General features: G+C 39.9%; 1 protein-coding gene and 1 long non-coding RNA gene across 2 annotated transcripts; one reads left to right on the top strand and one right to left on the bottom strand.

Moving 5' to 3' along the window:
• The first annotated feature begins 61 nt into the window (after positions 1-61).
• On the top strand, positions 62-24,765 carry LOC309444210. Its single transcript, XR_014184967.1, has 3 exons — positions 62-736; positions 8,246-8,360; positions 23,169-24,765. It is a non-coding gene; the product is annotated as an uncharacterized lncRNA (long non-coding RNA).
• BRS3 (bombesin receptor subtype 3) lies at positions 6,091-10,669 on the bottom strand (the record flags this gene model as incomplete). The annotated part of the gene is made up of 3 exons (XM_082061851.1): positions 6,091-6,498; positions 7,059-7,410; positions 10,239-10,669. The coding sequence occupies 3 exons, from the start codon at positions 10,667-10,669 to the stop codon at positions 6,091-6,093; spliced, it is 1,191 nt and encodes a 396-aa protein (XP_081917977.1).
• Positions 24,766-25,762: the final 997 nt, after the last annotated feature.

Below are 25,762 nucleotides of genomic sequence, written 5' to 3'. Positions count from 1 at the left end.
CGGAGAGGGCAGGGGTGCGGCAGGGGGCGGGGCTTATTTTCCCGCCTCTGGGCGGGCCGGGGCCTGCGGATATGGCGGCGCCTGAGGGCGCTGGAGCCCGATCTGGGACAAAGGCGGCCGGTCTCCTCGCCTCCCTAGGGTGCCCTTTGCCGCTTTCCCTCAGGCTGCAGCTCAGTTTCACTACAGGCGGGACCTCGGCATGAGGGTGGCTGTCCCTGAGGTGTGAAGGCCCCTCTGTGCCTGCTGTGGGCAGAGGGCTGTGCCTGGGCAGGCCTTATGTGGAGACTGTTGAGGATTTACATACATGATAAAATAAAACCCTGCTAAGAGGCATGAAGCATTGATTTCCCCCTGAAATACTTCCTTCTTGCAACTGAGACAGCACTAGGCAGTGAAGTTGCTGCTGGTTGAGGAGCTGCACCTCTCCTGTCACACCAAGGGGCTCTGCATGGCCTACTAGAGGCAAAGACAAAACCAAAAAATGACTTGAAAATGGAAAAATGACTTGAAAATGGAATGCTAAATGTCTATAAATGGCACTGGTGCTTTCTTCTCCCTTGGCACAGGTTTCTGGTACAAAGGACTTGAACAGTTAAACCTGGGGACAAGGAGCTGCAGGTGGGGTCTGCGAGTGGGACGAGTACCCACTTTCCGCAGGAGTGCAACAGACCAGGGGATCCGGCTGCAGGTACTTTGCTCCCTTTGGAAAGGTTGATGTGTTGGTTCAATTCAAAAGGTGAGGCTTATCACCAAAATTTTCAATTTATTTGCATTAATGAAGTCTGTGATGAGTTATTCATCAGTGTAGTTCTCTCTGGATACCCAAATATTTTAAATGAAATTTCCTCATTCGAATCAGTTCTTTTACAAGACCTTCATTCAGTGCCATCTAGTGGTTTTCACAGAGTAATCCAAACAGTATTACATCAAAAACAAATGCTAAAGTATGTATTTAAAATTGTTTTTATTTAGAGGATGAAGAAACACACTGATTAGGTTTTGTTTGGAAAATTTAACCTAGAGCTACAAAGCCCAAGTATTAAAACGACGCATGTGTTTTAAATGAAAATTCATCTGAACAGCCCCATCAAAGCCAGCAGTGACAGCAGCTTGTCTTGGATTTTATGTTCTAGAAACTGCTGTTGTAACTGTGACTCCTATACTGGAGGCTGCCTTTTTATGCTGTAATTTTGTACCACTTTTTGAGAAAGTGCAATCTTTCCACTCAGAAATTAAAATTATATTCAGTACAGAAGTTTTCTGAAAATGAGTGTTCCAGGAATAAATGAGCAAATATATCTTTGCTGTCATACGGACTGGAATGATAATAAAATCAAAGACACAATCCTGAGTTTGTGCAACTCTGTAGGGAGAAACCAACAGCAGCTAACTGGCCAGTTGACAGACTGTCAGATGAAATTGCTGAGGATATAAATATAGACTTCTAGTAACCTTTGGCTGTTACACAAAGAACATCCAGCCTAGTTAATGACATCTTTCATGCTTCAAGAATTTTCTCTTGGCAGGGCTATTACGACAGTTGTCCAAAGATTATTTTGTGATCACTTATAAACTGACAGCTTAAGAGATATTTGTATTAGCTCTCAAATAGGTGTTGGGTTTTGGTGAGGAGCACAAGAGGCTTAACGTAAACCGGGCTTATAACAATTGGAATGGGATACGTGACTGGAAATAAGATAACCATAGCCTTAAAAATTGTAAGAGTGATACAGTTTGAGTTTTAAACTGGTTATTTGATTTTGGCAGAGCTTTTACATTCATAACCTGACTAAATATAGTGAAGCCTGTGCCCACACAGTATAGATTTCCCTAGTGCACAGATTTGCCCACAGCAAGTCCTTGGGACACTGTCCTGAGGAGCAGGAGATCCAAATTTAATCTCAAATCTGATGGAAATGAGAGCAGGGTTGGCACACGGTAAATCTGATATGTGCACTTTGATGCAGCTACAAGGACAAAGTGCCTCTAGTTCCCTCATGCTTTGTGTAGATAGATAACAGCATGTGTGATGGCAGCTACAGTGCCACAGCTTCTAACTGTGTCGCCACCGTCTGTTCTGTTCCTCTTCAGTAAAGACAGAAGAGTGAGCCAGCTCAGGGAGCTGATTCAGCTGGAAATGCCTCATTTTTGGGGTTCAAGACAGTTTCCTCAGAATCATATCCTTGAAATTATATAATCCATGGCTGCATAAGCACTGCTGCTGCATGTTCTGGGGATGGTGTGAAGATCTCTGGTATTACACAGCTCAGATCGGTCTAAGCTGTTGAGAAATGGTGTTTTAAATCATGACCACGTCTCAGATATTAAAACGAGGTATGAGCATGATGATTTTGTGTCTTTGTCCAATTCTCTTGTGTGATAAAGGGCAACCTTGGTTCATCAGAGCTGGCTGTTGGTCTGGAGATACCACCTACTAAAAGTAACAGAGTCTTGTTTTTTATAGTGGTGTTTTGCTGTTAGAGGGGTACCAGCAATTCACTAGGTAATGCTTAATTAGGTCAAGATGCTTTGTTACATTAAATCAAGGAGGCAGTAATTAGTGATTAAGTACAGAGAGGTTACTCCTCTCTGGGCTTTCCGTGGGGCTGGAGCCTGTAGCTGTTACACAGCCTAGTGAAAGTGGAGTCTTCATGGTGCAAAAAATGACAGGACCATATCCAGATGTGCCAAAAATTCAATACCCTTTCCTATGCTGGCAAAGGAAATTCCACAAGACAGTTCACCTTGCACTGAGGAGACCATCTGTGGCAGAACCCATAACTAAATGCTAATTAGAGCCTGTTTTATGGTTGGTTGGTTGGTTGGTTGGTTTGTTAATTGTAGGTGACACTGATTTAAATGTATAAGTGCTGGAGCTGTGTGTAACTTTAGCTTATTCTTTAATGGTAATTTTCTTAGCAGAAACATGAGTGTCAGCAGGCAGCCCATATTTAACTATGTAAAGTAAAACAATACTTGCTATGAAAACAGGAGGGCAAACTTTAAAATGTCTATAATTCCATAACTGACTTTAATATTCCATGCCGTTTGCTGGAGATGCTGTCAGTTGCACTATCTCCATGCTTTGACATGGTTTTGTTCATTTTTGTGGATTTTTTTTTAAGCTAAACCAGCATCTCATAGCGACAGCACAAATACTGATATAAACTTGTTGCTAACATGAACATTAATTGTTCCAGTTCTATAGATTAAAGCTGTTAATGTGCTCATCTCATTCACAAAACAAAGTATAAAAAGGTACATCCAAGAAATTGTATTTACTTAATAAGACTCCACATGAACAAGACCTTTGATGGAGTCTTGCCTTTCAGTATTTTGTGTCTTTTTTTCTACCTATTCTTTCATTGTTGATATAAATAGTAAAGACCTAATTATTCATGACTGTTTTTTGCTAAGTAACACTCCATATTTCTGTAAATAAACATTATGCTTTTATAGAATTACACTTGCCTTACCTAGGGGTGAAAGAAAGGCTTTTTTGGAACACTGAGAAAAGATTGCGAAGGAAAGAACCCTTTTCTCCTAAATCCAGTTATGGTAATGTGAAGACATTTCATAAATAATTATCCTGGAGGAAGTGATGGAATTAATAATATCAGATTGTTTAGATAAAAATAAATGTTGATCAATATATCACTCCAATACAACATGTCATGAAGATTTGAAAGTACAGAATTATAAAAGCATAAAGTACAGAGAATAGTTAAATTATGGCTTGAAATATTGCCAGTCTTTAACCAAAACGTGCAGCATATAGCGAAAGCATCATTTTTGTAACAGGATATATTAGCAGTAGATAGACCATCCAGTTAGAGAAGCAGTTACAGAAGCAAAAAGTCACTGCATGCAAAGCTGGGAAAATGGTGAATTAGGAAACTGTGGGTTTTAAGGGCTGCTGTGAGGTGTAGCCAAGGATTTTGTAGTGGGAAATTTGGTCTCCAACAGAGACAAATTATGAAGTCCAGGAACATGGCAGATTTGTTTTCCAGAGGCTTTAATAAGCAAGAATAAAGAATGATGTAAAGGACTGTAATGTTTGTTGATTTTTCTTTTGTTTAGAATTCCCTATACTACAATCCAGGAAAATAAAATTAGGCTTCTAAGTGTGTAGGCTTATTTACTTACTTCAGTTGCACCCTGCAGCTCCATTAAGAAAAAAGAGAAGGAGAAAATATCAGTGCAATATGTTTGTTATATTTGTACATAGCTCAGTACCAGGAAACATGTTATATTAAGACAAAGAGAGTAAAATAAGGTCTCTGGAGTCTGCTTTGCCATAAATTGTATTTCTCCACTGTTATATTTCTATTTATTTCAACAGTCCTATCCTGGTGTACAATTGGTACAATAAAAGAGACAATCCATTTGGAAATTAATGCTTATAGCCTTGCAGCTCATAACACAGAGTGTAGTAAAATAAGCTGAGGCTTGATGGGATTAGAATGGACTGTCATTAAACTGGTTTAAGATGACAACACAGGTTGTATTCCAATGCCCTTGGGATTTATAGTTTGATTTGTTATTCTCATTAGGGTAGTCAACAGAGACAGACCGCAAATAGGTTTTCTCATCTTATAATGAACTCAAATAATGGTGTGTGGATGGACGGACGGATGAATGGACGGATGGATGGATATCCAGCTGTGTGTTGTTAGGGGTTCTGTGCAGCTGGAGGGGTTAGTTAAAACTGAGACTTCTGTGACCAACAACAGTATTTTGCTTAATTCACATATTGCAACCTTACTTCTATACTTTTAACACAGAGGTTATTTTTTGAGATAGAAGTCCCTTAGTTTAAGCAATGGAAAATCTATCGTGTATTCTATCACCAGCTTTTAGTGATGGACAGGCTGGTGGTGACAGGCTGTCACTGACTTGACTCTGCATGCAGAGTCAGAAAATCAGTGGATTTGGGATTACAAGGCCTATCCAATAAAGACAGTATATCCCAATATCAAAAGGGATAACTTGAAGAATAGAAACTTAGTACAATAGAAAAATCCAGCTCTCCAGCATGCTTGAGAATGTGCAGGTCACTGAGATATGACCATGTTCACTCCAGCAGGAGTGCATGTACAGAGGTAAATGGTTGGTCTGACCCCCCCCACATTGTACACTTTCGGGGTCTTTACTTCAAACTCACTCTAGTCTGGTTCTGTGGACTGGACACACACTTTCATCTGAAAGGAATACAGGTTGTGCACTCAAGACCATTGGGGGACAGAGCGAAGTGCGGCAGGAGGGGATGTTTGAACCGTTTGCTTCTGAAGTGCGCTGTAAATCCAAACTAGAACTCTAATATAGATCCACCCTGATTTCTTGATGTTAAACCACTATAACAATAAAGAGCTCTGTGCTGTTGAGATGTTTTACCCATAGATCGCAAAGAATTTTACAAGTATGGGTAAAGACGATTAGAGCTTTTTTAGAGAGACGATCACTTACTGGATCCCTTGCCTGCCATGGGAACTGAGCTGGACATCTCTTTACACAGAGCAAAGGCCAGCATGGAGCTGGCCCATCACGCTTTTGCTTTTTTGACTGCACTGTACAAGCCTTGTCTCTCTTTCATTTTAGTATGCTGTCTGATGTATTTTCCAATTTTTAACATTTGGGACCAGAAAAGAAATAAATCAAAAATCTGCCTGGTTGACGGTGTGATGAAGATCCGTGGTTTTGCTTGCTTGCTGTAGATGCAAGTACTTGACAGAGGGAGCTCTCAGTCACAAGTGAAATAATGAGTCACCAAGAACAAAACCATCCTCACAGCCAATTCTCACACCAACTCTGCAGACTCCTGTCCTGCCCGGTCCAGGAATTCCAGCTAGGGATCCGTGTTTGTGCTGGGGAACACGAGCAATCCCGTTGAGCTTACGCTGGGAAGTCCAGCTGTTTCAGCTGCTTCTCCCACGCAGCTTGATTTCTTTATTGTATATTTTTAAAAAATGAGGAACTCCTGATGAAAACTCTTTCACAGCCAGGACGAGGCATGGCACCTCCTTCCAGGATCCCAGTAGTAGTGACTTGATTGCAAAGGCTCCATTTCTGTCTTTCTTCATCCCAGAGGGACTAAACACTTTCCTCTTCTTTTGTGATACTATAATCTGTGAGCAGCGTCACGCTGATCTCGGAGCCATGCATGCTGCTCGTGACTGACAGGGCTCTGGTAGGCGTGTTACTGTGGGCAGCACTGGGAGGTTTTGTTCGAAATGTTTCCTTGCAGCATGAGACTTGCTTTTTAAAATGTTGCCGGAAACTTTTACTGAGCCAATAAAGAGCAAAAGGATTGATGCAGGAATTGCTGAAGGCCAAGGCACGGGAAAAAATAGTAGCTATCAGATGAAAGGTGGAAGCATCTACGGAAGCATGGTATGTAAAAGAGCGGTATAGGTAGAGGATGTGGTTAGGCAGCCAGCAAAAGGCAAACAAAGCAACAAGCACCAGCACTGTTTTTGCAACTCTCTTGCGGGATTCAATCTACAAGAAAATAATGCATATCTGGTATTAATAGCAATTAGTAACACATGTTTATGTAGTGGGTGCTGATTTCAAAGGGGTCTAAATGGACTAGTAACCAAAAAAGCAAAATGGAAAAACGAACAAAAAAAAGGAAACCAACAGAAAAATAAATCTATTTCATAATTTTAACAAGTATTTCCAGTGCAGAGCACATTCCCTTTCTGTTATAAGTCATGTGGCAATCTCATCTAGACTAGGATTTAAAAGTACGAAAGTACAATGTATCAGCTCACATGGATGAGGTCTCGGTGTTTACAATTCAGCATTGTAACTCCCGAGTTTGATAAGGTCATAATAAAGCAAAACAAACCCCACCACTCTTTAGGAAAGTGTGTACACTCATAATTAATTTAATGAGTCATGAGTTTGTGCTTAAGTGCATAGCTGAATTTGGATTGCTAATATGGGATGAGTTTATGGAGCGTGTTGTCAGGTAAACGTTTTGCACTCAAGTTCAGACTTAATCAGCATGATAGATTTTGGAAAATTGGACACTTCAGTCCTTGATCATAGCTTACCTGCTTACGGGCATGACCGTGTTCTTCTGCTGGCATGTTGGCTGTACTTTTATATAAAGTTCTGGCAATAAGAAAATAGTAGACAGAAATGACAGCTAAGGGTACAATATAGAACACTAAGAAGCAAACCAGGGAGTGAGCTTCCTGCAGGATCTTTTCAGAGACAGGATAGGGGGCACATGCCTCAAAAGTTACATTTTTCTCAGGATTGCTGAAAGAATACAAATCTGAAAAAACAGCCTCTGGGATAGCAAATATCATGGAGATGATCCAAACACAGCCAGCTTTACAGCAGGTCTTCAGGAGCGCGTCCGAAGTCTGCAGTTCCAAGGGCTTCACAATGGCTCTGTACCTAAAACCAACCAACATCATTGTCAGAATAAATACAGAAATAATGCAAGCACTGGCAATGCAAACGTCTTGAGGATGTAGCCATCTCCGTTCTCACTAGACTAAAGGTGGTAGAATTGTCTTGGAAATGAAAATAGATACTAGGTCTTTGTAATTAACATGGAAATGTAACAACTAATTTTAAGCATGTATTTTAATGAAATGGCTGGCAGGACTTGTCATTAAAGCTTTCCTAAGTAAAGATGACTTCTACTGTTCGGATTAGGATCAGTAAGGGCAATCATCCTTCCTATTTTTATGGTGCTGCCTAGAAGAGTAATTGAAAGAACTGATATGCAAAACTGGTAAAGACATGAAACAGGTTCACTACTTTATAAATATGTGGAACCGAGCATGTACACCTCTCCTTTCTTCCGTGTTCTTAAGATCCCAGCTGAGCGCAGTGATCTAACGCAAAATAATGCTCCAGTGTTCATTCATATTTATAAAACAGGAGCTAACCCTGCTGTTGATTCATGGCTGTGATTCTGCAGCGTGTGGACTGAGTCAGACACATCAGAAAAATCTGGGGAACTCTATAGATGTGTGACCATCTGTGTAGAAACGGGACATGGAAAAAGGACCAACTGGCACAACGGTGGGTAGGTGAAGCACAGGAAGCAATATAACCTGTTCCCAAAGTATCAGGGACTCTCCATGATGCAGAAAGAAGAGACCTTTCCATGGGGGCACAAGACTGGCATGAAAGGAAAAGCAGTGGAAAGGGATCCAGAGGATAAGACAGTTTAGTTGTACCATTTTGCACAACCTGAGAATCTGGTCTTTTTGTCCTCTAGGCAAATTTAAATAGAAAACTGCAAGCTGGACTTCTGTTCATCAAGAAATTACCATTTTTATTGACTTCAAGCATACTGGAAGATGATAGTCTGGCACTGCACATGAGCTTTCTCAGTAAGTTTACCATACCATTACCCTGTGAAAATGTAGCGTGGAGTATTTACGTTAACAGCTACCATGAAGAATTAGATATGTTAACAGAGACAAGTGTCTGAATCATAGAATCATGGAATAGTTGGGGTTGGAAAGGACCTTTAGAGGTCATCTTAATTCATCGTAATGAACTCTGAATTGGCATCATACAGGACCAAGACTTTGGGGCCAAGAGAGATAATTCAGTGAAAACATCAGCTTAATATTCAGCAGTAGTAAAAAAACACACCAAACCCGAAGAAAACTACAAAGATTAAGAAAAAAAATGTTAGGAATTATTAGGAAAACAATAGAGAGCAAAAGAGACTATTGTGCAGTTATCTGTCTCTCTGGTTCATGCAAATCCTGAACACCGTGTGCTGCTCTGCACACCTTAACTCAAAAAGCAAACAAACAAACAAAAACAAACAAAAAACCCCCAAAACAAAACAAAAACGACTGAACCAACCAAACAAAAAAAGCCAAACCAAACCAAAACCCCACCATACTAAGAGTGGAATATAATGTGAATAGCCCGGATGAGGATCACTGGCTACTCTGGCACAAGAGCCAGAGCCATCAAATGAAGCCACGTGCAAAGGAAATAGAAGGAGTTGTTTATGCAACAGGCAGTGAAAGTCATTGCTAAACAAGTTCAAGAAGAGGCTGAACAAGAGTCTAGAAGATTAATCCATTGAGGTTATTAAACAGACATAAACCACGCCTGCTCATGAGGTCATATGAAGGCTTAGGGTATAAGTGTAGTGTTGGACAGTGGTTTTTATTCTTCCTATTTGTCTTTTACTGTCCTTAAGCTACCACTGCTGGAGGCTGGTATTGGCCTCCATGGACCATTGATCTGACCCATTCCTGTGTTGGCTGATTTTTTTTTTTTTGGTTTAGAGTACGGTAACAGTAGCATTTTTAAAATTCTGGACACATGAACTGCCTGCTATTAAAATCCACAATTGCTGGCATACAAGATGAAAATATTTTTCTCTCTTAATACTAAAATGCATTTTGGGTTTTTCTGCTCCTTGACATGCTCATGCTGATTGAACTGAAATCTCATCACAGTTTTTTTCATTCAGAAAAGAAGTGCATGGAAAGCTGTTCAACAACTCCTGATAGTAGTCAGATGGGAGCACCAATCCCATTGCTATTCACTGCAACCTGAGTTTTATTTCAGGACCTCTGGGCTAAAATATCTCTAGAAAAGATACAAGAACTATAAGAGAAAATATTCAGTTTGCATCATCTTACACTAAGCACTTATCAAGCTGCAAATTACTATAGTATTGCAGTAACCATCAAATAATGAGAATTATTCATCTGCCCCGCTGTCTGTTCTGTGTTGTCTTTTGGCTTTTTAGCCCACATGTCAATATTTTACATTCTAGGATATTAGACCCTCACTGACAGCACAGGACAAAGGATTTTCACTCAGTCATTTTCACAGTTTTATTTTTCATCTTCTTTGGCTACTTCAGTGCACCACTAGATAGCACCAATATACTGTCATTTCGTGCCATAAGCTATTTCCCTTTTCTGTGCAATTGAGGAAAAACAAAACCAAAAACAAACACACAACAAAAAACTGTATTGTACTTCGAGCTAATAAAAGGTCAAAAGACTTAAAGTCTTTCTCACTTCACTCCATTAAAAAGAATTGCTCCAACTTTCCTAACACATATTTTAAATTTAGATGGGAGAGTCTTTTTTTTTATTGTTACCTTTTATTTTTTTTTTAAAAATCTATGTGCCGCTTTATATTGTACAAAATGATCATTTCTGCTCTTTTATTCACTGCTAACTTCACACCTGCAGCATCTCCTGGCAAATCAATCGCATCAGACCCACCTGTCAGCACTGAGAACAGTCAGGGTAAACACTGATACTCCAACTGAGGTTAACTGGATGAAAGACAGCAGCTTGCACCCAATTCTTCCGAAGAGCCACGTATCCACGATATAACGTGTTGCATCTACAGGCACACAAGTTAATAAAAGCAGTAGATCTCCAAATGCCAGGCTGGTGATGAAGATGTTTGGAACCGTCTGCATTGATTTAATCTTGAAAAAGACTTTGATGAGTATAGCATTTCCAAGGAGACCCACTGAAATGATTACAGCATATGTAACATAAATTGTGCACAATATTTCTAATCCTGGAAAGGAGTCTTCGGTCCATTTTTCATTTGTGGTTTCATTATCAGTGATTAATTTCAGTTCTGTACCATTTGTAGATGTACACAAAGTCTCATTAGCTGAATGCAAGTATACCTGAGACATTTCTTTAATGGTTTCTTCTCCCCAAGCTGGACTTAAAGTGGTAAAAAATGGTTTAATATTCAGCTTGCAGCATATCAGCAAGGTCAATAGAAAGGTACAGATTTGTGCCTGAAATTAAGATTCCTGTTGCACATTAACTACTTTCATCCCCTTCTGAGTCTCAAAACATGCCTAGGAGAAATGCACACAGATCTTGTTCTGAACTGTGTAGGAGGTGGAGAATTTTTTTATTGGCTTTTCAGCTGGTGGAGCAGAGAGGGAGGAGGAAAAAAAGAGGAGTTTCTTTAAAGATACTAGCTGAAATGATATGTTTTGTTTTGTTTTCCTTGAAGGTATCTGGCAAGTAAATATTGTATTGTAATTGCTGTAGTGTTAGGGCTTGCATGTTGCCTAGCAAATGTTTGTTAATATTTTTCAAAATATTCTAAAAAGGAGATTAAATGAAAACCTGAAATAGTTTTCTCAATAGCACAGGTACGCGTAGAATATACTGATTTAACTTAAAACTCTACAGTATACTTTAATGGCAGATAAAATATCTCAGAATATAGACAGTATTTCTTGAAAAAGCCATAGAGACAGCCTGTGCTTGTCTGTGCTCTGATTAGCATTTCCATCACAGAAATGCAGTGACCTTCCAAAAGCCAATATAAGATAGAAATTCATGGCCATAATCCTGCTAATACTTAGATTAAGTCTTATGTTTGTCCCTTGAAACAGACTCATTGCCATCAAAACCACAACTTACGCTGAAGTTTGAACAGGTTTATAGATAGTTGCTGCATGGAAGGCTGTTCTCTTTCAACAATCCGTGTATTCATTTGCTCTGGATGGTACAACTGATGATTCAAATATTTGGGGAGAAAAATAACTTTTCATGATGCAATCTCAGTCAAACTTGTTAGAATTATGGGTTTTCTTATCTTTAGATCAGTCACCAGTCAAATCCAAAACTGCTCTGTGATGAGCCCCTGACTAACTTCAATAAAGATTAAGGTATGAGGAATGTGGCCTATTGGGTTGAATTTCCAGAAATGAAGAAACCCAAGGTCTCATTTCTAAATAATGGAAGTGGAAGGGATGTCAAAGAACTGAGCTTTATGCCTTGAAAATGAAGATCGGTAGCTGGAGTATTTTTTTCTCCACATTCTTCAGCTGCGATGTTCGAGTGGAGAAGGTTCCTTGCTCAAGTCACAAAAGCAATCTTACAGCCAAGTCCCTTTATCTGTAGCTGTGCACACACACAGACACACAAAATCAAGTTTGTTTCATTATCTCAAAGAAAGATTACTCGAAGTACTATGCATAAAAAGTCAAATTTTCCCTCTCCTAGTCCTAATCCTTGCAAGCACAACCATGCCATAGGTATCAGATGGTGATAGACCAGATGGTAGATCAGATGGAAGACCAGTGCTGTGGCCAGGTGGAAAGAGGAGTCATTGATACAAAATGGATGCATGGGTTAAAAATTCCAGTTACGTTATTTGGAAGTGCTTTTAGAAGAGGAGTTCTTGTCACGATCAACCATAATATGTCCTTTAACTCAGGCAAAGTATGTAGGTTGCTCACAGATTTAGGTGCCTTTGAGGATGCCCGATTAAGTTGTCCACCCACACGAGCATAGTACTGTGCATTATATTTAATATAGAGTTCGGCAAGTGTAGCAGATTATGACAGCTTAATGTCAGGTAGTTACATAAAATGTTCAGATTTCCTGTATGGGAGAAGTAGGGTTTCACCAAACATTCTGTACACCAAGTGTTGAATGCTCAATGGTGGCATTTGAATGAAACATCAGGTGTTTAGCTGAAATGGGAATTTAGCTGAAAGAAACTTGTTAACTGTCCTAAGCTGCACTTGAGGATGGTTGATGCACCAAAGTTCACCTAGCAGCAGAGATCTCAACCTCTCACAGTCCCAGGGCTTGCAGATCCATCCAGAGATTAGGGCTGATGGCGTGAAATCTGAGGCTCGGTTTATTCCGTCACTTGATCATTTTGTACAGCAGAATAGAGGACCTGAAGTGATACCCTCAGTGTAAGAAATCATCCAGAGGACAAAATCATCCTCCAAGTGATGAGATGCTCCCAACAGTTGTTTTAAGGGGTGACTCAGGTATGAAGGGAAAGGTGGTGGACTTCCCAACCCATAGTTAAACCTCTTGAGGACACCAACATGTGCCACAGATGAAAGCACCTGCAGAAAACATCAAGGGCTTAAAATTCTGTTTACTCCTGATACTTCACATGCTGTTTATTCCAAACTGGACCTGAATTCATCTCTATGAACCTGAATGCTCAGTCTGATGCTTCACACTCTAGAAGCTTGCATTACCTGGAAACACAGACACATTTTTCCTACTTTGTCTCTAACAAACCACAGTATATATGTCTAACCCATCTCACAGCAACATTAAATTCTACTTGGTTTTCTCTTTCTACCAAGAGACTGTATTTTTCCCAGTGTTCTCCCTCCTTGGAGGAATCTGGCAGAAGGAAGCTCCTTCATTTCTCACAATTCTTCCTGCAGTCCTTGCATTACTGCAGGTCTTAGCTAGTCAGCCAGGTTCTCTCTTTATAGAGCATAAGAGCCTGTCTTGGTTGATTGTTAGGAGATGAAAAATATTATTTTGAAAAAGCACACACAATAACATTTTCTAGACGCAAGGAAATTCAAGAAGACGGAAGGACAGGCAGTAAACATCGGATTTGTTTATGATGGTAGAATTTCAATGTTTCTGTTCATCAATTTTGTGTGCCCTCCATTGGCGTCATGGGTAGAAATCAGGCAGGAAAAAACATATCACATTTTTACACAGATTCTGATAGCTTTCAGTTGTGCAAATCCAGCTGAAAAGGAAGACAATGGCTTCATTATTCCAAACAGTAAACAACTCTCAGGCATTATTTTAGAGCTCTGTCTTATGGTAAAGAGAAAAGCAATTTGGGTAATTCTGGCTATTGTCTAAAATACCAGAAAACACACAAACATTCGCAGAAAATGGATGTTCCTATTGAACTCCATGCTGCAAAATGCCCCCAAGTAAAATATTCAGGAGTATATCATTTAACTGTATATTTAATGCAAATTTTCTGTTTTAATGCAGTGTGACTGCTGACTTCAGTCATTTCCATGTGCTGCATAGTGTCACCCACTCAGAAAAATCTCTTTCAGAACCATTTGCTCTGCACCAAGCCAAAATGTGGAGAAACCAGCCAAAATCTTGACTCCTATTAAAGAAACTGATTTACCCAAATTATAATTATTTTGTGTAGCACATTTTTATTATTTCATTATACAGTGGTCATACAAAGTTGATATTTATACAAACATGGCAAAATCCTTTGTAGCTAGAGTGCTAGGAGCACAGAACTGATACACAGTGAGCTACAGCTATATTAGCCAACATAGGCTTTTTTTAGGATTATCGTAACTCACTTTCTTGGGTCATTATTTGTATCATTTCTGCATGGAACTATTTAGTTGTCTTAATTCTTCTTTTATGCCTCAAACTCATTTTCGACCCTTGCTTTAATTGTCTCTCCTAGCAATTTTGCCATCTGTTTATTGCTGGCTGATGTATCTTTCTGCCTCTCTGCTGAGCAAACTGACGTTCGTGTTCTTCGGATGTTAACGGCAGAGAGATGCCAAACAGCTTGTCTATCCTAGTCCTGAGTTTTGGTAGGCTCTGTTGTGGCTTCCTCTCTTATAAAAGGCTTTTCTCAGATTACGATTTGCCTGATTGCTGTCCATGTGCCCAGACTGTTCACCACAGAGCAGGACGTGGTTGTTGGGTCACCACGGGCACATTCCTTTTACTTGTCCCTGGAGGTAGAAAACTGATTTCAGGTCCAGCAGTCTCCCAGATCAATGTAAATCTCTCGCTTCCAGCAAATCTCAGTAGCCTTCCTTTTAAGTCCTCTTCTTTTGACATAAAGATGAAGGAAGACTTTTTGGTCCTCCACTGAAATACTGGTGTCATTTTTCAGAAAACAGAGGAAAAAACCCCACTGGAATGTATCCTTGAATTTCTTCCTTTACAGGAGCAATCAGGCAATGAAATAATATAGCAAGCATAATTCTTGGGGCATCCTTGAAACTCTAAATGATACATTTAATTTAGAACCATTACAGTGCCATTACATGCTAAATACTTTCTGATACCTAAAAGCACAGAGTATTGTGCATTAAGACTTAGCACTCATCTTATGCAATAGATAATTATCTATCCAGTATTTTGATTTTTTAATCTAAAATCATTTCCCATAATGACATTTCTTTCGTTGTCTTTATAATAACTGCCTGCTACATTTAGAAAGAATTATATATCTGGGGTCTAAGTATTGCTAACCTGTATTGCTAACCGCTACTGTAGATTCATAAACTGCCAAAAAAGCTTAAGTTGTACTGACCTTTAACTGCCACCCTATGTAATATTTATCTATATTACATGGTTATCAAAGCACTGTATATACATAGAGCTATAAGGCAGCTTTAGCCACTTGTCCATGTGGGGACATAAAGAATCTCCATGGACCCTTGGGTGATCTGCCAAGACCTTGGATCTGCACCCACTGCCTTAGTTGGTGGGAAGGGTGGTGCAGTTTTGTGCCCGTCTGAATAGCAAGATGTTTTGCCTGAGTCACCGCAGCTGCTGCAGTGATTTTACTATCATTTTTTATTTATTTTGCATTGTCTAACCTATTGTTAACAACCCACTGAGATCTGACATTAAATAATTGCCTTCATAGGCAAATACACTTCCAGAAATCCTTTCATTGGATTAAAATAGAGCACGCATTTCCTGGTGTATGTATTGCTAAAAATAAGCAATCTGGGAGTAAATGAGAATGACTTAGAAATCAAAGGAGCTTTTAGATCACTGCTTTCTCAGGCAGCGAGCAAAGGCAACTGATACAATCAACACCGCAGGGAGGAGGATGCGTTTGTACCATTTAAGCACCGCTGCCTGTCAGGACACATTCAAGCCAGAGATGCAGAAGCTGTTCCCATCGCTTAAAATTATTAGAATGTGAATCACAAGCGCTTAGCAATTTTTTATTAGATTTGTCTTTGTGCGTGTCCTCTCCCCGTGAAAACCATCAACACGCAGTTCTGTGACAGAACGTCAGCGTGGATATGTTGGAGAAGAACAAGTGTGATGGTGCCGACGTGGAAGACATTATTTCAGCCCAAAGAAAATTACACATCTTCATTCCGGCTGACAACCTAAACAATGCCATGCTTGAAACATAAATGATACACTGTTTAGCTGGAGAAGCCATTAGGCATATGATAGAGAGTGGAAGTGAGCTCACTGCCTCCCCAGAACAAATAGGGCTTTGCATTTTACATCAGCAAGTTGACAGGTTTTTAAAATTTTACTTCCAGATTTTGCTTTTTGAATAGAAAATAAAAAAAAAACAATAGCAAGAATGGAGACTTGACATTGCTCCACGCCATGCAGATTGCTCTTCTTCCCACTGTTACACCTCCAAAGCAGGAACCACGCAGATGGATCTGCCAAAGAAACAGCATTTCCAGGCATTTTCTGGCAGCCTGGGAAGTCTTAAGTATTTAAGAACTTCTCTCATTGCTTTTTTATCCAAATCTTTGTGCTCCTAGTTATTTAATAATGTTATGCGGACATTCAGCAAAAACTTTAGAAAAACAGGGTACATTGCGTCTTTTATCAGGAATGTAACAAAACAATCACAGGATGCAGGAGACGAGGCCAGTCTCATGTTGTTCTCACATTGATCCTCTTTTGTTGCCTTTTAATTTTAAATTAGAGTAATAGAAAATAGAATTGGGAGGAATTTCAACATATCTTCCAGTCCATCCTTTGCTCTGAGGCAAAATCAACTTTACTTACACCAATTCTGGCAGATATTTGCCTTATCACTATGAGTGTTTTTTAAGACCTGCCATGATGGCCATTCCACATGCTCTCTTGACCACTTATTCATTACAATTAGAAATTGTTACCTAATATCTAGTCTAAATTCAAGCCAATTACCTTCTGTCCTGTTAATATAAAGTGTATGCAGAAAGAATTACTGCACAAAGGAGAAGAGTGAAGGTCAAAGCAGGGTGGTGGAGAAGGACACAGGGTCAGGCTGTCCATCCACCCAGACTTAACCAATATCACAGCAGAGACAAACTGGTGTCAAAGGGACTCAGGGGAGGACTAAGGCTCTGGTTCTGCTGAAGACCCCCCTTGTATTCACCAGCAGACTGCAGAATGAAAATAAAGAATACAAGCAGAGGATGGTAGTTCAAGTGTCCAACATACTGAACTGGTTTTTATATTAAATCTCTTTCTCATTGAAAGTAATTTCAAGTTAGAAACAAGCGGGTAAGAGATAGAACCCGTTTGTATCTTTTTTGCGCTAACTTCTCTCCCAGAAAGCCATGGAACTGAAGGTGATCTGTGAAATTTCAAGTAGGCTGGCTGTAGCTACTGTACATTGAAATATTCATTTTTTCCACTAATTGCTGTGTGGGAGTTATTCACAGAATGAAAGAACCTTTTGTATTTGCTATCGTACACACCATCTCTAAGACATCACTCCATTATATTTTTTTACTTCTCTGTCATCAGTACACATTGGTATTTTACTATATTAGCCATCATCAAAATATCTTTCCTTGAATGATACAGAGAAAGGCATTCAAAACTGAAATTAGGATTTGATTGAGCAGGCAAGTTACTGATTCAAACACATTTGCTGAAAGAAAGCCCCTCATTAGCAGGAGAGGAAAGTTAAGTCCCTCTTGTGATGTTATAGAGTTTACCTTCTGCTCAATTCACAGCAAAGTATTACTAAAGGGCAAAGTTCTTATTCGCTACTTCCAAACATGGCAGGATTTTATCTGCTATTGTTCTGTTTTGCTTTATTTGTTGGGGTTTTTTTTTGTTTGAGTTTGGGTTTGGTTTTCGCTTTTTCAGAGAGGTAAACTGAAACCTATATCGCATACATGGTTACCCATTAGAGGTGGGGATTTAAGTTTTCCTTGGTTTCACATTCCATTTGAAGGTACTGTGCAATATTTTCAAACACTGAAACATGCATCTACATCTCTTAAGAGATCTAAATCCAAGTCAGCAGTGCCAGCACATCTGAAACTAAAACATACAACTGAAAGGAACGTCTTGGAAAGCTGAGTCGGATTTCTTAACCTATAAGTTGATTAAAGTCCATCTCGGGAAAAGTAAGGAAAGATACTGATTGAGGAACCTAGAAATCCATGGCTGAGACAGTCAGTCAGTCAACAGGCTCAAAAATATGACTTGAAACTCAGTATTATGGGTATTTGGTTCTGAGCAGAAGTATCAGATGAAGAAGGGAGCAGATGGATGGCAGGAGGGTATAAAGAGAAAAAAAAAAGATGACAAACTATGAGAAGGACTAATGATGATGAAGAGAATGTTTCCAGTCTCTGTTTAACATGAGGGTTAATCTTGGAATACAGGGGGACTAAATCCTTGTGTGGTCATCACTGCCCCTGCACTGAAGCCCAGAGAGCTGAATCCTGGGATGTTTTAGCTCTATAGTTGTGTTCAGAGTGATAATTGTACATTAGAAGTAATTATTTAGATTAATGTGTATTTTTTCATGCCACAAAAGAGAACCATCATTAGATAATCAGAAGAAAACAAATTCAGTATCAATGAAAAAATCTTGCTTTCTGCGGATAGTGTAGCCCTGTCTCCATGAGTTGCGTTCTTTGTGAACAAGGATGTTTGGTCTCACCATCTTCTGGAAGTACAGCACTGGGGTTGTAATGAACTTCAGCTATGGAAAAGAATTAGGGAAAATTTTCCATTATAAGAGGTTGTTTTAATATATTTAGAAAGAAACCTGTCTATGCAGAACTCAGTGATTTAATGTCTTTGGGGAAATCACAGAAATCAGCATGTTTCCAAAACCAACTTGGAATGTTTGGTTCTTAGGTCAGAATTCTGTAAAGACATTCCTTTTCCAGAATACGGGTCTGCAAGAATTTCTCCATCTTGGAGGGCAAAGCCTCCTGCTGGGATTCTTCTGGATTAATCAGGCTCACAGCCAGTCTTGTTCAGCTTTCTTTTCTCTTTGGGGAATGGATGAGACAGACCATAGTGCTCCCTAACTGGAAGGAGGTGCCTTGGAATGGCAGACAGCTGGCCCAGAGCAGAGAGTTGTTCTCCATTTGGTGAAGAGCCATACCAGGATCTTACAGGCTTTCATACTTTCCTTAGTATGGCAAAAACCACCTGTAATGTAGCTGTTATCCCCAAACTAAGTCTGTCACAAAGCAGTGAAATGTTTCCTATTTATTTCCGTTAGTTGGGATTTGACAGTCACTATATGGAACCTATTGTGTTCTAGTCTGTGCAGCACACAGTGTTTTTCTTACCAATCCTAAAATTTATGTCCGGAGAAGTCCTGGAAAGGGAATCTGAACCACTGGAAGTTGAACTTGTTCCGTTAGAATTTAGACTCCACAGAGCCTGGGGCAGTGATTTGTGGTTTGAATGCCTTGGCGTAGATTCAGCAGTTGCACCTGACCCACTCCAGTCTGAAATCAGAGTGTGGAAGACACATGAATAAAACTCTGTATGAGTGTCATATCTCAATCTATTAGAGACCGTGGTGGAGAAATGTCCGTTCTTGCTTCTTGCGCCATCCTTGGACCTGCCTTGAAGCTCTGCAGCACAAGGCACAATTCCTACTGTTATTTTTTACACTGGCTCTGTCAAACTTGTGCAGGTGCAGCTGGATACCAGCAATTCAGTTTTCTGTTTCCCCTTTAGGCACCAAATCCAGTCATACTCATTTGGATAAGGTGATGCCAAAAAAGACAGCCGGTACACAAAGAAGAGGACCCTTATTGTACCGGGCAGCATGGAGCTGGCTCCTGCTGAAGGGAGCACACTCTCTGTGCTACTTAGAGTGTTTTTGACAAATTCCGCCTCTGCAAATGGAAAGCTACATATTCCTGAGCAGCACACAATGCCCAGGACTGCTGTGTGCACAACACATGCATTAATACGGGATTTTTAGTCTGGTTTCCTGAAACAAACAAACCAACTGATTTAGTTCCTCCTTTGTTATAAACATTCATAATGTCAACTAATTTTGAAAGACACACAGAGGTAGTGAAGTTATTAAACTCTTCCACATTTCTGTGAAAAGCCAACATCAGTGGGGTAGCCCAGAATGAGCCACAGCCCATGATATTTTTTGCTGAGCTGGGAGACAGCAGAATCTTAGAATAATTTAGGTTGGAAGAGACCGTTGAGGGTTTTCACTCCAACCAAAGTTGGTTTGTCAGGCACCCGTCCAGTGGTATTTTGACTCTGCAGAAGAGACTCTCTTCACCACATCTCTGGGCCACTGGCACCTGTTTAACTGCCCTCATTGTGAAAAATAAAATACAAAAACAAACACGCTTTTCCTTATAAGTAATGGGAATTTCCATAGCTGCAAATTGTGTCCATTGCCTCTTGGCTTCTTGGTGTGTACCTCTGAGAAGAGTCTGTCTTTCCTCTATAACCAGCCCTCAGATATCCCAAGACAGCAATTACATCTTCCTTCTCCTTCCCAGGCTGAGCAAATGGAGCTCCTGTGCATAAAAATAGCTACTAGTATGTCCAATATCCTGCATAATTTTCTGAATCTTGGCTTTATGAAGACTGTAATGCCACCAAAAACACAGCTCATATAAGGGAACACTGAATGGCATGTACATAATTAGAGGCCAAGCTAAAAATCTACGTTTTTTATGGCATGCTGTCACCCCATCATTATATCATGTAAGCAGTTACTAGAAGAGGATAAAGACCTATTAAAGAATAATTATCCAATGCAATACAGAAATAATAGAAAACTATTGAAGGGTGACCTATTTCTTAATGTAGAACAAATGTGACAGCAGTAGCAGGCAAGGACTTACAAGTCAAGCTAAACAAAACCCCTCAATGCTTACCAGCATAATTACTCAGACGAAATCTTCCCAAGCAAAAGTGCACTCGGCACTGATTTGCCACTTCTTCCTTCATTAGGCAGTGAAACACAAAGATGAAGAACCCTAAAGATGTAAGAAAAAAAAATCACCAGTTTTCAGGTGGATTCTCCAACCTGCCATCCTTTTTTAAACTTTTTGTATGGCACTCAGTGACCAGTGTGTTATGTGTGGCCAGAAAGGTGGTCCCTGGGCCAGCATCATATTGGCCCAGAACTGCACTGAGTCCTTTGTGCATGTGAGAGGATGATGGGAAGAGCTTTCTGCAGATTTGGCATAAGAATAATCTGCAAGTCACTGTAGATTCTATCAACGATTTTTATGCCCAGATGGAAAGGACTGTGCCAGCTCCTGAAAAGATGCATTTATTTGGACCCGTGTTTCAAAGGCATGAATTTGTGTCTTTAATAGCGTATCTATCATAGCAATGCTATTGTATCTGCACACTTTCATCCCACTGCAATGCAGTTTTCCTATTAAAATAGCTGAAGAGTGTAACACAAAGCTACATGAGCAATCCTCTTCCCCCATGCTTGAATTACATGACATTACAAATGTATTTCTATTCCACAGACCTAAGCTGCTGTATTTATAACAGTACTCCAATCAGAAATTACCTTGCAAGGTGTTAAAAATGCTGAAGAGATACAAGAACAATATCCTTACTGCTCCCCAGGCAAAAAAGACAAAGCCCCAAGTTATGCCCAAAAGAAACATCAAGCTGAAAGCACTTTTGAGGTCTTGAAGAAAACCTTGTTTCCAGAATCTGGATCTCTTTTGTGTCCTTGATTTCACAGAGTGGATTTGAAAGAGAACAGTGATGAACATGGCTGTGTTCATCAAAAATATTAAGAAGACATAGGCCACAATGGAGATGTAAAACACTCTGTTCTCCTGAATCCAGCAGCTGCAAGAAAGGAAGGTTTGTGTTCAGTACAGAGTTTTTGTGAGCAGTGAAACTAATGAAGCGTGGTTTCCAAAATATGTGTTTCTGATAGCCAGTAAGGGGCATTCCCTAATGCCTGTTACTTTGCCCCAGTGAGGACTTTCATAGACTCTCCCCACTTGCCTTTTTATGGATGTTATAGAAATCAAATAACTTTGAGACTTCTTTATTTCTGACAAATTCAGATAACTGATGATTGTTGCACAACTTAATAATATATACAGACAAAGACACATTGCATTAGGAAAACAGGGTTAAATACAACTTAATTAGGAGTCTAAATAATAGTATAGCACAGAGATGAGCACTGGTTAGCTTTTCCTCAGACATAAATTAGTGAGTTTTCCTGCCTTTTTGCTAAAGGTAGGTAACAACTTTCCCTCTGAGGAGTCATGGGTATGTGTTGCCTTCTGAGGGGATAGAATTCAAATATTGCAGGTAATCTTCACCAACAAGTGATCAGATTGCGCTAAACAGAAATCAGGCAAAAAAATGGAAGCATTCTTTGCTAGAAAAGCCCTTTTAAAAGGAATAAAAGAATTCAGTGTTTTCACACTGGAGAAGAGAGGAGGTTGAGATGATTCCATAAAAGAATTTGAAATTATGAAGAGACAGTGATGTGAATTGACATTAAAAAAGCAGAAGCAAATGGGCAAAATAGTAGAGCAATTGTTCTGCCTTTCAGTTTTACCAAAAATCTAGAACATGCAAGAGCATATACAAATGTCCCATCAGGCTGAATTAATGTCACGTGAAGATTTTTTCAGAAAGAAAAATGGGATTGACTGGCAGAAGTCCTCCCTGTCCTCAAGCCCAGTCCACTGATGCTAGAGTTCCTCCATGTAGCAGCCATACAAGCAAAATGATCCAATGAACCAGAACCACTAAAAGGAGAGGGTTAAGGTGGGGAAGAAAAGACAAAAGCAAGAGAGAAGTTGTTGCCTTTTGGTTATTTCTTCTATCTTTAAGATGCTCTGGTGACCATCAAAAAGCTTAAAGTATTGTACTTACAAATTGCTGAATGGATGGCTCTCAGATTGTGAACCATTGCCATAGAAGTCTTTATTTATAATGAGCACAATAGTAATTATAATAGCTGGTATTCCTAATAAGGAAGGCAAGAGAAAAAGAAATATTTAGAGTAAAAAGAAAAATGGAGACTATGCAATGATGTCAGGTAATCTCAGATGAGTAATTACAGCAGACATGTACACTTTAGGACCAAACTCTCCCCCTAAAGCCCCTTCTGAAATGAATGTAATTAAATGTGTGGCACGGCAGATTTAATCTCCCTATTTATATAAATTACAAATGAGTAGGCATAGAAATATCTGTGTTTTCAAAATGTTTGTGAGTATTCAAACATCTCCAGAAGGGATCCAATCTGGTAAAATAAAACCAACTGATTATTACAAAAAGCTGAGTGTCAAAAGATAAGCAGACCACAGCATTTTGTGTTAAGATCTGATAGAGAAAGACGTTTCCCAGACAGTGTGTTATCAGTTTTCCCTTCCACTCATTTCCCATTTCCCATATTTCTTTCAGTTCTGGCTCTTCTGTTGAGAATGGCTGCCACCAACACCACCATCATGGATGGCTGCCCCCGAGAACAAGTATTTGTGACATTAAGGATAGAGATGATCATACACTGCACACTATTCAAAAGCCTAAAAAGCCATTTAAAACAGCATCTAGCGGTGAATAAAAAATACAGACCAAATTCTGCTCTGGATCAGTGAGTGCCTCTGATAAAAACCTTTTCCAGCAGCTGAACCAGCATTTTGGGTCCTAACTTACTTTTGCAAATATGCCCCTATCTTAGAGATGTTAACGAGCACAAAAGTGGAGGAGAAATCTGCTTACTTACCCCAGCCAGCCATACAGCATTTTAGGATGTACTTGGGGACATAAACATTGAAAACTTTGACAAGAGCCAAGTAAAAGTGAACAGACTCCAGGCACATCCAGGTGAAAGCTGCAAGAAGGAAATAGTGAAGGAGCGCGGCCACGGTGACACAGAGACCCGGCTGGTTGAACGAGGACAGCCAGGAGTTGGTGAGAAAGACCATGTTCAGCATCAGCAATGCGGCACAAAGATTGAGCAGGATTTTCGAAGGGTTGTCTCTCCGCAGCTTTCTAAAAAGAAGGGGAAAGCCCACGAGGTTATGAGTGCCTGAGTTGTGCTGGGTCCATTTGCTAAGGCAAAGTAGCACAAATGTGTGTTTGTCATATCATAAATTGGCTTATTGTAGTGTAAGTTATGTCTACGTTAATGTTTTATAGCACATCGCTAGTGTGTTTTTGAAGCAGATCTCCCAGCCTGGAAAAGCAGAGCTTCTATATACAGGGAGACCTGCTGTGTTTTTCACACTTGGTGGAGGTGAGACAGACTTGACATCATATTTTTACTACTGATATCAGATATTATTGTTATTGCAATATTATTGGATTATGAAAGCATCCCACTACCTAAGTCTAGAGCCCCATCATACCAGGAGCTACTGGCACAGACAATATAAAATGAGACCTATCCAAAAAGACAAAACACAAGAAGGACCAAGAGAAGAGAAAAGTTTCCACATTATACTGTTGATATCATCCAATGTACAGTCTATATGCAGGGAATATTCCAGATTCTTGACATGATATCTTACCCATGCCCATGGGTAAATTTATGAAATGACCGATTCAGGAACACAGAAGTTGCCAAATAGTTCAGACTAGTGCTTATATTGAAGAATGAATGTTTGAATCCCTCTCACCACAGTCACAGGTGAAAATAAAGCAATATTTATACTATCAGCTCTCAGTATTCCCTCCCTTGCATCACAGCATCAAATATTACCAAACATTCTGATAGTTGCTGCAAATTCATTATTGCCAAAATAGTAAAAGTTATGTAAAAAAAAAGCATCAGACTTACTCAAGGGCTAGATATATCACCAGTGTTATACCCAAAAAAAGGGAAGAAGCACCACATCCCGCATAGCTTATCAGAGTTAATACACGGTCATGTGTGGTATCTATCTCTGTCCGGGACAAGTCCTATGTGACAAGATAAAGAATCACAGTTGTTTGCCATGACAGATAAAGAAAATTGCTTTCCACATTTTCACTCCAATAAAGAAATCAATTTCTGTTTTGCTTACTGCTGCTTTTGGAGGGTTTCCATTAATAGTCCTACAGAATATCCAAACTAGTATTCAGTATTCAAAGTATCCAGTAATAGGTTGTGAAGGCAGAAACGCTGTACTTCAGAAACCACAAATGCCACAAGGATTCCGGGATCTTGCCAAAATTATTCCAGTGGGAGCTCGCTTTGTAGGAGAAACTCTGCTTTGTTTCAATGGCAGCTGCCACACTTGGGAACTGCACAAACCTGCTAAATGTCTTGGACGTGGGAGGATCCTCCATGTCCAGAGAGCCTCCTTCTGCCAAAATTAGCCGGGAGCCTGGGCCCTGCTTCCCCACAGCTGCTGTCAGGTGTAATATTGAGAGGATTTTGTCGTTCCCTGCCACAGCTTTGTTTCTATTTGACGAAACTTCAGACTAGCAACCCACATCTCTGATGCACAATTGGTGGTGCTGCTAAATACTTGTAACTGCGCTGATCACTGAAGTGGCAGTGCAGAAGAGGTGTGGTCTTAAAATCAGACCGAATTCTCTCTGCTTGAATGGAAACTTGAGCAAGTTGTCTGTAATCTGTAACATCTGAATTCCTTCCTGTAGCAGTCCTGTACTTACTACCAGGAAGGGCTTTGTGCCTCTCTGGGACCAGGGCACTGCTCTCTGGGCAAACCTGGGCAAGCACCCCAAGACAAAGGGATGGCCTTACCCCACAAAGGGATGGCCTTACACCACCGAGCAGTTGTGCCCTGCTGAGATTAGACAACTTTAAGCTACTTAGTTCGCTTTGATCTTGCCTAACACTCTGCATTCGTTGCAGCCCATTCTCAGGAAGTCATCTCATTTTTTGATGTTCAACTTTTAGAGGCAGTTTTCTTTGTATTACAGAGACTATAGTTAATGACATTTCTCCCCATATTTATATTAAACTTCACTTTCTGATGAAGCATAGATAAAACTTTCAGAAAGATGCAATGTCATTAGTAGCCGGCGGCAGGTAATAAATTTAACAC

The sequence above is a fragment of the Streptopelia decaocto genome (genome assembly GCF_964273445.1).
Source record: "Streptopelia decaocto genome assembly, chromosome: 10".
Lineage (NCBI taxonomy): Eukaryota > Metazoa > Chordata > Aves > Columbiformes > Columbidae > Streptopelia > Streptopelia decaocto.
This window is presented reverse-complemented; position numbering and strand designations above follow the sequence as displayed.